The sequence below is a fragment of the Anabas testudineus genome, chromosome 12 (genome assembly GCF_900324465.2).
Source record: "Anabas testudineus chromosome 12, fAnaTes1.2, whole genome shotgun sequence".
Taxonomy (NCBI): Eukaryota; Metazoa; Chordata; class Actinopteri; order Anabantiformes; family Anabantidae; genus Anabas; species Anabas testudineus.
Genome location: NC_046621.1, coordinates 6,277,907 through 6,289,488, shown reverse-complemented (window position 1 = coordinate 6,289,488; position 11,582 = coordinate 6,277,907). Strand labels below are relative to the sequence as shown.

Here is an 11,582-nt window from a genome sequence, read left to right as displayed (position 1 = left end):
GCCCGCACTGATGGTCAGTCCCGCACCTACGCTCCGCAAGTGTCGGCTGTGGAGCGGTGTTAGGCTGCAGAACAGCACCGGGAGCGGGACCGCAGCACCGGGACAAAACCTCCAACCTCAGCATGGACTGAACTAAGAAAGAACAAGAGGTAAGTTCACCCGGTGAGAGAGCATGATCACACTGTAAACTGGGATTTAGCCTGTCGATAGCCATAATGTAAAATCATATCTTTATAGTGTGCAGATGGTGAGTTTGCGGTCATAATTATCATAGTGGTCAATGTAAACTTTAATTTAGCTGTATTTATAGTAGGCATTCAGCCACTTTCTGCACAAAACAGCTATCAGCTGTTATTAAATCAGGTCATATTTTCCACACAGACTACTTCTAGGGATGCAGGCGTAGGCAAAATGTGTTTAAATATGACCATAATTAGTTTTTTGTTTGTTTGTTTGTGCTTTTGTTGTTTTCCCTTCATCCACTCCACAGTGCACATGGACATTTAATCTGATATATTTAATATAAATGAAACTGCAGATCTGTGAGTCATGCTTTAGGTCACTTGAAAGCAATATTGCATAGGAATTAAAACGCCCTCAGTGATTTGTAGTGGGTAGACCCAGATAATAAAATTACATGCACTCGATGAAAGTGCTGGCTTCTTTTCTGCGGTGTTCCTCTCTGCATTTCACTCGCACACAAACACACACTCAGGCATACAGTACACACAGCATATTGAGTGAGCTGGAGGTTTTATCAGGGAAACGGCTCTAATCCTGCTTAGTGCATTTACTAACAGGCACCTAGCGCCCCTGAAATATTTGGCAGAGTTGTTTTTCTCATATTGGAAGAATGAAACTGGAGATTATATGGAAAGTGATGTTGTTTGGCTAGCAGAAAAGAGAAGGACTTTAGAGAGTTTACACATACTGTATGCTTGGTTTATTTTAGCATATGACTTCTCTTATACCAAAGACTGATCAAAATTGATGTGCCTGGAAGATAACTTACCTCTCTGAGATGCTTAGTACATGAATGCGTCTGTGCTACGTGTGTGTTCAGTGTGTGTATATGAGCGTGTGTGCCCTCACTTTCTGGCCACATGTGTTCTCGTGTTTCACAGATCACATAACAGAATCGTTCAGGACATTTACCCAGTGACATTTTAATGGTGCTGATGTAACGTCCCTGCAGCATATTGACAAACTGCGTCTGATGATATTATAGTTGCCCTTGCTCATTTAGATGATGCCAGTTTATAAGAAACTATTAAATTAAATAGAGAGCTTATGAATGGCACTCAGCGTTATACACTATTGGCTCAAGGGCTGACTGTCAGTTTCACTCTTGTAAACCATGTATGAACTTTCAGCAGCACAGGATGGAGCTCGTTTAAATACAGTTATTGCCATAAATATTACTTACAAAGACCTGTTTTAACTGGTGAATGCTAAGCCACAAGCCTTTACCTTTAAGTGCACAGGAGTCGGATGGTTTACTGGCTAGAAAGCAGAAGAAAGTAATGAGGATTGGCCCCGAGTGAACTTTTCACTCTTGTGCAGATCAAATTTGTTAACTTCATTCAGTAACACTATTGCAAAGGTAAGCATGTCCAATTATAAAGCTGTGTCACCAATGAGTGTCTACAAGACGAACAGATGTTATTTAGGGACACATTGGATTCAGTTATTTGGTGTCAACCTCAATTGTTTGCCCTCTTGCCGTCTCTATTATCAGCAGCAGTATATAATTTTCTACTTGTACAACCACTGTCAACAATTGTGAGGGATGCTACAGAGAGTGTCCTATACACCATGCCAAGATTTATTATTTTGCACCGCACTTACGCAGACATGAGCCGTTCACAATTATACTGTGGCTTGTATTGTTTTCATTTTAGTGATTGAGGGAGTGCCGACCAATTTCCACTTTCTGCACAGTCATATATAGAACATTGTAGAATGGGGTGTTGGTTGTTATTGTATCATTGGTTTATGGAGGAGATTTGTGTGGATCTCAAATTGTTTTGGACTCCAACAAGCGCTAAAATCAATTTTCGTTCTCCCACTGTTCACTCTGAATTCAAATGAGAATAACTTGTTTGTCACGGCTTAGAGAAGCTCCGTTTTTAGATGCTAACAAATCACATTTGCACCGACTTTTTGAGGCCAATAGTGTTATATTTGAAAACGAAACGGATAATAAGATTATATAGGACTGTTAAAATGGTAACATGAACACACACGTAAAGTTGACGAGTCACCAATTATCACCATGACGATTAGAAACCGGTTGATTGTTTACACATCTGGCAGACCTGGTGCAACATTTGCCATTATTCGTATGTTTTATTTCCACCTGGCAAACGTAGCTCCAGTATTCACTCTCCTTTGAGCTCTGATTTGGTCTCCACCGCAATCTTTCTCCTTTTCTGCTGTAAATGACCCATTTTCTATTAACACTTTCCTACAGCCTAACCATGCAAGTGAAGAAAGGAACAGAGGAGAAGGGGGAGGTAAGGTGTGTGGCAAATGTTAACACGGGACGCTTGTAGTGAAGTAGAGGAGTGTAGTGTTTTGGGTTTTTTTTTAAGGGCCTTCCAGATGGCATGTCGACAGGAAGGATCCGGGGAAACCGGCCCCTAATGAATGGGAGGGAGAATCACCTGAGGGGACAAGAGACATCAAAGAAACCTTTCTCTGCTTCTCTCTCCTTCTCCTTCTCCTTCTCCCCTCCCACATGCTCACTTTATTCTGACTTCTCTCATAATTTTCTCCTCACACCATGTATCTGATCTACCCACTTAATATTTCCCCTCAAGTAATCTGAGGCTATGGTTGATCTTCTCACCAACCTTCTTTTTCCACTCATTTTTAAAACTTATCTTAATTAATCTGTCCTCTCCTGTCCTTGTTCCCCCCCCTGAAGGACTTCCTCATTGTAACAGTGAGATAGCTGGAGGGCAGGTTCAGACAGAGCCTTCTGAGCAGACACTCTGACATTCACTGAGGTCAACGTGCACATAAATGCATTTACATCATTGACCTGTAACAAATACACAACTCACTAGGGGCTTAGTAAAGACAGGATATAGAGACATAGACACCCATTATAGAGCAGATTTTAAACTTGCATGGTCCTGCAGTTTATCGGGTTTGCAATAATCACAGAGGTCACTTGTGTCGAATGACTGGATGGATGTGGGAGGAGAGGTGTCGTTTAGAAGATTAATGCAGATCCATGCACTCTCATATAAACATGTGTGCATGTGTGTACATTTGGGTTGAACTATGAGATAAAAGAGACAGAGTTGGTATACAATTTCCTTTAGGAGCCATTACATATATATTCTACATATCAGTGATCTGTTAGCAGTTTCTCAAATGCCCCTTTAGTTGTGTAATCCCATTCTGGTTAACATTAAGCTCATTTTGTTTGTCAAAGTTACACTAAATTACTGTGGCGAGGTAACAGGGTGCAAACTATTAAAGGGGAACTCCTTTGATTTTACATGTCAAGATATGTTTTCTCACTATTGCTGAATACCTTCCGCCCTGTGAATACAGCTGTATAACATCTTCTGTGGCTCTGGAGGAGTCTTGCTAAGTCTGTGATGATTCATTAGAGGTTATTTCAACTTGGGTTTGAAGACTGCACCTTTAAAACAGAAAGCCTGTTATAAACACGCTAGAGGTTTGGAATTTGAAGGGTCTGTGAGTTTATCATTTATGGATGTTGTAACAAAGAGTTGCTATTGAATTTGTTCAGCAGAGAAGAGGAGCACAAGTGTAGTTAGTAACACGAATGAAGGCTGCATTCCACCTAGGGGAGGAAGTTTCAAGGTCCTGGTACTGCATGTTTAGCAGCATCACATTTCTTGCATAGACAGCACAAGCACATCATGAGATGAATGTGTGGTACATGATCAGGCCATGTTCTGTGCAGTTGTGTCATTTACTGTGGTAAAGAACACTGATTGCAGTTTTGCAGTGAACCATTCATATTCAGATTTTCTCCTGCAAGTGCTGTGATATTATAAAAGTGCACAATCAAATCAGTCTCCTTTTAATGTCAGTACTACATAATGCAACAATTATGTACTGTCAAACGTAAAGCAATCCTTTGCAGCTATGAATGGAAAACAGTGGGTCCCAGAAACAAAAGCGATAAAATCACAAGCAACAGTGGAATATCACAAGCAACAATGTGACTGGTAAAATTTGCAGTTAAAGAGGTGAAACATTCAGAAACACTAATAAGATCCTTAAAGTCGACACGCAGTATATTCTCTGTGGTCTGTTTTCTCTTTTCTGTAATTTCTCTCACTCACACTCTCTTTCACAATCTAACACACACTCGCGTTCTCTCATTTAATGCTTCTGCAAATTGCTTCTGCCTTTGAAAAGACCATACTGTATGTTCCCAGTGCATACATTATTCTTCAAGAGTGGGCTTGAATATATTAAATACCAGCAGAGAGCCAAGAAAATCTCTGAATCTGACAGTGGGACTGAGATGCTACATTTGTCATGATGTGGGGTCAAAGGATGACTTGTCAAATGCCTCAGACATTCATAGATTGACCTGTGTAGGTTGTAGAACAGAGAGGAGCACACACAGAGATAACATGTCACTTGTGTGTGACTTCTGCTTTACTAGTGTGACCATCAACCAAAAATGAACCTTTCTGTTTTCTGACAGCAAACTCTTGAGGTTCTTATTCCTCACTCTTCACTGTCTTTTCTCACACTCTTTTTTTTTCTTCCATTGTTTTCACAATGAAAAACACAGCACTTTTAACAGGTGTTAAAAGGGTAACAATATTTTTGCTGCAAATGGAACAGATACACACATATTCCCACACAGATGCACCCAAATTGAAGCACACACAAATGTCCTGTGGGCAGAAAGCTGCAGCAGGAGGGGAGGAAGTGATTTTGGAGGCTGAACCAGATGCTGCAGCTCCCCGCTTTGGAAATATGTCTGACCACAATATACTAAATCATTCTTTCTCTCCTCTTTCTTTTTCTCTTCTCGATGTCAGCCTGATTATGCATCTCTGCCTGCAATTCTGCTTTTATTTCTAGCAGGCAGAGTGAAATATTTGATAATGGGGAAAGCACATTCATCAACTGTGTCGTCTCAGGAAGTGGAGGAAATGCATCATCTGTTTTGTTTCTCTGTCGGTAAAAAACAGTGTTTATACCAAGTGTAGATGTATTAATTCTTAGATCTCTGCAAAGGTGATTTCTGCAAATTTGGTGCAAGGTGAACTTTGATTGAGGCTGTTTTAGAGAGGTTGGTTGAGAAAGGTTGAGAAACACCAGGAAACTGTTATCAGGTGCCAGTTCCCCCCAGGCCGGCTTACAGAAGGAAGTTGCAGCTCCAGACAGAGCAAAAACAGGAACTGTTAATTTTTTATCTTTCTCACTGTGAAATCTATTCCTGTTAAATTGAGCTGATGCTGACAATGTACTGTAAAATATTAGAATACTGCATATCAGTGTGGAGAGTACTGGGCAACACAGCACAGATTGAAATTGTGTAATTTCCTCTCAGATAAATAGTGTCAGTTTGAGTTTACTGGAAATCTTGGCTTCCTTTGCTGCTTTCATTTTTGAACTGGGAAGTCAAAAATTTCAAATAAAACATCCCCTGAAACTGGATTTCTGACTCAGGTAGTTGGATGAACCCACCTCAGTATCCAAGGTGGCTGTTCCGCATATCAACTGTGTAAAAGCTCCAGTGGTATACTGTTAATTAGCAGCTCTCTCTTATCAGTGACTAATTAACACAGTCATACACACAGTACTGTCCATCTGTAAGTATGCTACTACAGTGTACAACATAATGCATTGTTTAAAATGATGCACTCACCCTGGGTGTGATGTTATTCCCAGCTCATGTGCTTCAAGGTGTTGACACCACTTAGTTTCTGGTTATGCTCAAATTAAACTAGTTAAAATAATGTTGTCTGACGTGAAATAAAGTGTTTTTAGTTGTTCAAAGCAGACACACGCAAACTTGTCATAGAGGGTGGTGAAAGCATGGATGTAATAATAGAGCTCTGTGTAATGCCGTTCAGCCCTTTTTTTTTCTGTCCAGTGGCCACTCATGATATAGCAACGACAAATCCTGCTGTGGCCCAAAAATTATATTCTCCCCTGACTATAAAGATAGAAGACACTTCTGTAAAATTGTACATTAAACTGCAAACAATGTTCGGTTGCACTCTTTTTATTAAAGGAGATTTATTTGGCCCGCACAAAGCAGAAGCAGAACCAATAACCAGAAAACATCTTTGGTTTATGCACCAAGCAGGCAGTTTCATCTAAGTGACTGTGTGTCTTTGAATCCAGTATCTTATCATATTTAGATATGGGGAGACAGTGCAAGATCCTGCGCTTAGTTTTAATATTTCAGTTAACGCTAGTGAAACATGAATATACTGATCCATTAGTCAAAACCACAAGTTTCCATCTGCAGTCAGATGATCACCAGTGTGGTTGATATTTATCTTCCAAAAGAAGCTCAAGTCCAAAACCCAAATAAATAGCACTGTTCAACATCACATTTCTGCCAGTGAGCTTTGTGTGTGCACAAGTTCAGTAACACAAAGCAGGAAATCAGACACACCAATAAAATCAAACATGATTATTTAGCTGCCAGTGTTGCAGTGTTGCAGCCATGCCTATCCCCAAGGGGAGTCAAATAACCAGGCCTGAATCAACTCATTCATTCCCGTTGAGACCCAGTGGTTTGACTGTGAGTATCCGCTCATAAATCTCAGTCACACCAGTTTCCTTTCAGTGATGAATCTTTCTCTCATAACTTTACAGCAGGAACTGATGGCTTTGCTACAGAGGGTCTGTTTCCCTGTTATGTTGTGGTTGTGTGATGTGGTAGTTGTTTCTAAAAATCATAATTCAGAAATAATCAGTTAGTGTTGCTTTTATGTAGCATATTTTTGGTAATGTGTCTTTCAGATCTGACCTTTCGTTGATGTATTTTAACGAAAGGTCGGATCTGGAAAGCTCATTTTGTCAGAGTCAGACTGGCTGTTTCTTCTTGTTTTCAGTCTTTATGCTAAGCTAATGTAAATTATCATATAAATTGTACATATGTGTAAACATTATGTATCTTCTCATCTAATTATCACAAGAGCGTGAATAAGCATACAAGCATGTGAAGTATTCCTTTATGTTCTTTCTTTGAGGTATTTTCTCACATGCTATAAATTAAATGACATTGGAATTGAAAGAAATATTTTCATTTATAGGTAATTATCATTTTTATTTGAGATTGTGTTAAACTTTAGATGATCTGACATTCATATTGTGCTCCTAACTGAAAACATCGGTGGTGTATGCAGTTTAAAAAGTAAAGCAGTGCGTCTACTCCCCAATTAAAAAAAGGCAAATTGACTTTGATAATTTCAGAATTATATTTGTGCTCTGTCATTTGTGACCGTGGTTTGTGGTCATTTTCATTGGATTTTGTACAAGTGTAGTAAACCAGGAAGGTCGAAGTCATCTGGGAGAAGTGATGTAATTATTTTAAGGAGGTTCCCAGCTTGTGATCACATGGATACAAAACTAATGAGAGCTGCTCATTATGTAACCACAGAAAGTGATTAAACTGCTGCCACACCATTAATGCCATGCCATATTTTTTCTGAGGATTTAGGGCTCCTTATAATAACATCATGAGGGTTTTCCTGTAATTGGAAGGATGATACTCCATCACAGCAGCCATATTTTGCACTCACTCGCCAGCTTTTCCCTGAGCACCTTCTCCTCAAACATTTTCTGGATCTGCTTCTGGACAGACGCCCTGACTCTCCTGATTCAGCCCTCTGTTAGAGCACAGTCCAGCATTCACTCCTGCCATATACTAATCCTTTCATTAGGCTCGGCTTCAGGCACCTCTGTCAAAGAGCTGACTGTGTGGGGAGTCGAGAGACCAAGACTGATACACAGAGATACATTTACAGATATGTACAGTAACTCAAACACTGAAACACCTTCTCATAAAAAACATAAAAATATGCTCACTCACTTTCACATCGAAGCGCACATCAGTGTCACTCACTTTTCCCCAAAGACGCTAAAAATAAGACAAAATCTTCTCATAAATTTTTTGGTATATTTACATTATCATCTTCTTTTTGGTTTGTGGAGCAGCATCACAGGTTTTTCCATGTCAGATGTGATTTGAAGGATTTTTAGATTCCTCAATTTATTAAAATATTATGTATTTTCCAAGAAAAAAACATATTAGATATTTGAAATATAGTGTAATTTATTTTATTGGGTTCCAAAGAAGAGTTGGATATTTTGTTCTCTTAATACTGCTCCCATGTATATTCACTGTGCATAGCAGAACCAGTTAGCATTGCTGTATCTGTAGGTAACAAAATCCACAAGCCAACACCCTCAACGCTCTCAAAACTAATTATAATATGTAATTACTTGTTTGTTTCATTCGTAAAAAAAGAAACATAGAAAACACTTTATTTCTGTTAAGCTAAAATATCCAGTCTCTGTATGCGATTGCTCACATTTTTCTTGATAGCCCTTGAGAATCACCAGCCTCCAGAATGCGTGCCACTGATACTGATTTACAAGATATTTTTTGGCCTCTTTTTCCTTTATTTTTTTTACCAGTCAAAATACAAAGCCAGCAAATACATTGAGTAAGGTGGGGGCATAACGTGCAATAAATTCCCCCGACCAGGAGTCTAATCGTGGATGTTGTTTGTAGTCATGTAGTGTGACCCCTCATTAGTCTTTAATGGCAAATTCTGCTGGAAAAAATACCTTTTTATGTAATGCTTCAATATATACATCATTTAGATTTGCATATTCATTACTGGTTCCGCTATCCCAACCCACATTAAGTGAGAGGTGGCGTATATCTAAACATTTAGTCAGTCTATCACAAGCCTTATAGATGACGATCATTTAGAGAGGCCAAATTGATTGATGTAGGAGAAACCTGGAGCACCCAGAGGTTTACACTCTGGTCTTAAAATAACCAATGAGAGAAACTTTAATTAGAAATTATGCCTTTGTACCAGTTATTCAACAACAAAAAGTACTTGTATCATTATGTCAGTGTAGTATCTGCATCATAAGTATTTCATTGTGGACCTCTCTCCAGAGACACTGAGATTAAATAAAAGTTAAATAGAGAGCAGTCTGGCAGTAAAGCACTATATTTGCCAACTGTGCACTGTATATACTGCAGATATAAATATATAAATGTATATGGAACTAGATATAATTCAGTTACTTTGCTGAACACACACTCGCTTTTGAGCACACACCCCTGCACGCTGCTTTATACTCACAGCCATCAGTGACAACATTGTTTTCCAGGAGCTGTAGTCCTGGAGGAATGCTTAGTTTGGCGTAGGAAGTCAAACCCTTTGCCATCTTGAGCAAACATGTCAAAGCAATCTGGCATGTTTCTGATACACTCTTAAATGACACTAACAGTAACGTAGCCAGAATTGATGGAGGTCAAGGTGTTTCAGAATGACTATTTGTCTAATGGAAAACCTCTCTCTGCTTTCTGTTTTCTCTGTCAGATAAACAACATGAAGAAACCACTGCAGACCTCAGAGGTTTTATTTTCTCATGGAATGGAGCTTTTCTTCAGTCGTCATCATGCAGGCTGATGTGGCTGAATGTTCAAGCTTACAAACACAGACGGGCAGACAGGAAGAAGACATTATGGAGTGACTGGGAGAGTCAGAGTACATGCAAACAGATGAGTCACATATGAGTGGTAGATGATGTAACAATGTTGAGGACAGAATTTTCTATTGGAACATGGAGCTAACAGAAATGGAAAAAGCGTTTCTTCAAGGCTTTTGACCCTCACACATTTATTTTGCCCATGACAAACAAGTTACAGTCGCAAGCAGAGGAGAGGCAATGCTCTAATTCAGATTAAATGACCTCACACTGATAAGCCGTCCGCCTCCTCACTGGGTGATGGAACATAATCACAAATGGACTCTTATCATTGAGGCTGGAGTGTGTGAGGTTACATGATACTCCTGTTTGTGTGTGTGGATGGCTGTTTGACTCAGAGGAGAGAATTTTAATGCTATATGTAGTGATGCTGCGGCGTGGACTACTAGCCTGGGTGTCCCGTGTTGGAGTTGTGTTAGTGCTTCTCTGCTGCTCCCTGTCACTGCTCTATGTGATGACATGCAGCCCTCCACAGTCTGATGACCCTCCTCTTAGTCATGCTTTACCCCGTGCTGGAGCCAATCACCCCAGCTTGGGGGGCACAGGGCCAGGCATTGGAGCAGGGGCTGGTGGGACAAGAGGCGCCAGGGCTTCTCAAAGCGGTGGACCACCGGGGGCCCAGTCATACCAGGTGCTCCTACAAGAGCGTGAAGAGCAGCACCGCCTCCATATCTCCTCTTTGAAGAAGCAGATTGCTCAGCTGAAAGAGGCTTTGCAGGAGCGCAGCCAGCAGCTGAAGGGAGTGCAGGAGAGTTTGAAGAGAGGTGGTCCAGGGGAGGCTCAGGTAACCAAGAGCCAGCAGGCAGATCTCCAGGAGTTCCTGAGGAGCCAGCTCTCAAAGGCCGAGGTGACTGCCGGCATTAGGCTGCCCAGTGAGTATGCAGTGGTGCCATTTGAGAGTTTCACCCTGCAGAGGGTGTACCAGCTGGAGATGGGACTGACACGTCACCCCGAAGAGAAACCAGTGAGGAAGGACAAGAGAGAGGAACTGGGAGAAGTGCTGGAGATGGCTCTGCACAGTCTCAACACACCTTCATCTCAACAGGACAGCAACGGAGGAGCTGAAAAGACTCAAACTAGCAAAGTGTACACACCATCTGACTTCATAGAAGGTGAGAACACAAATGCAATCAACCATGTCTCCTAGAAAATATGTTTACATAAAGAACACATTAACTACATCTGGAAGGGAGTATAATGCAGTGTAGTTTATATATTTAGTCAAGAGGATGTGGTATTAATAAACAATATGACAACTTTGTTTTATTTGCTTTTCATAACCTTGATTTAACACAGATGCTGAACATTTAATTTAACTGAAGCCACAATCTTTTCCCTTAGCCATAATGTGTCTGTTGCCTAAATCTTAACATAGATTTATTGATTTTTATTTATTAAACCTTTATTTAAACAGGTAAGGCCCATTGAACCACTTACTGTGTGCAAGAGAGACCTGGCATAAAAAATTAAACCACACAAAATAACAATATTGTGAACAGTACAGCGATAAATCATAAGAAAAATAAATTCAAATCAAATTTCAAGGGGTTACCTCTCATCAATAAGCAAAAAAACAACCTTAAATAACAAAGACAAAATATCAAAAAGTGTGAATGATTTAAACCAAATGTCCAGTCAGAATATAAATCAGACTCCAAGTCCTGTGCTTTGTACACAAGCCAGTGCTGTAATCCAGGCAGTGATTACAAAGTCATTGTCTTCGGGCTTGATGCCTTTGCCAAGCAGAGCACGTTGATGTTTTTGTTAAGACTACAGATAGCTCTGAGTAAAGTGTGTTATTGGCTTCCTCAATCTCTGCC

General features: G+C 40.1%; 1 protein-coding gene across 1 annotated transcript in view; it reads left to right on the top strand.

The window, feature by feature from the left end:
* csgalnact1a (chondroitin sulfate N-acetylgalactosaminyltransferase 1a) overlaps positions 1-11,582 on the top strand; it is a 28,713-nt gene continuing 17,131 nt past the window's right edge. Inside the window, exons 1-2 of the mRNA XM_026355719.1 lie at positions 1-149; positions 9,594-10,874. Of these exons, the coding sequence (XP_026211504.1) occupies positions 10,115-10,874 (760 nt within the window). The 5' untranslated portion in view covers positions 1-149; positions 9,594-10,114. The remainder of the gene's footprint in view (positions 150-9,593; positions 10,875-11,582) is intronic.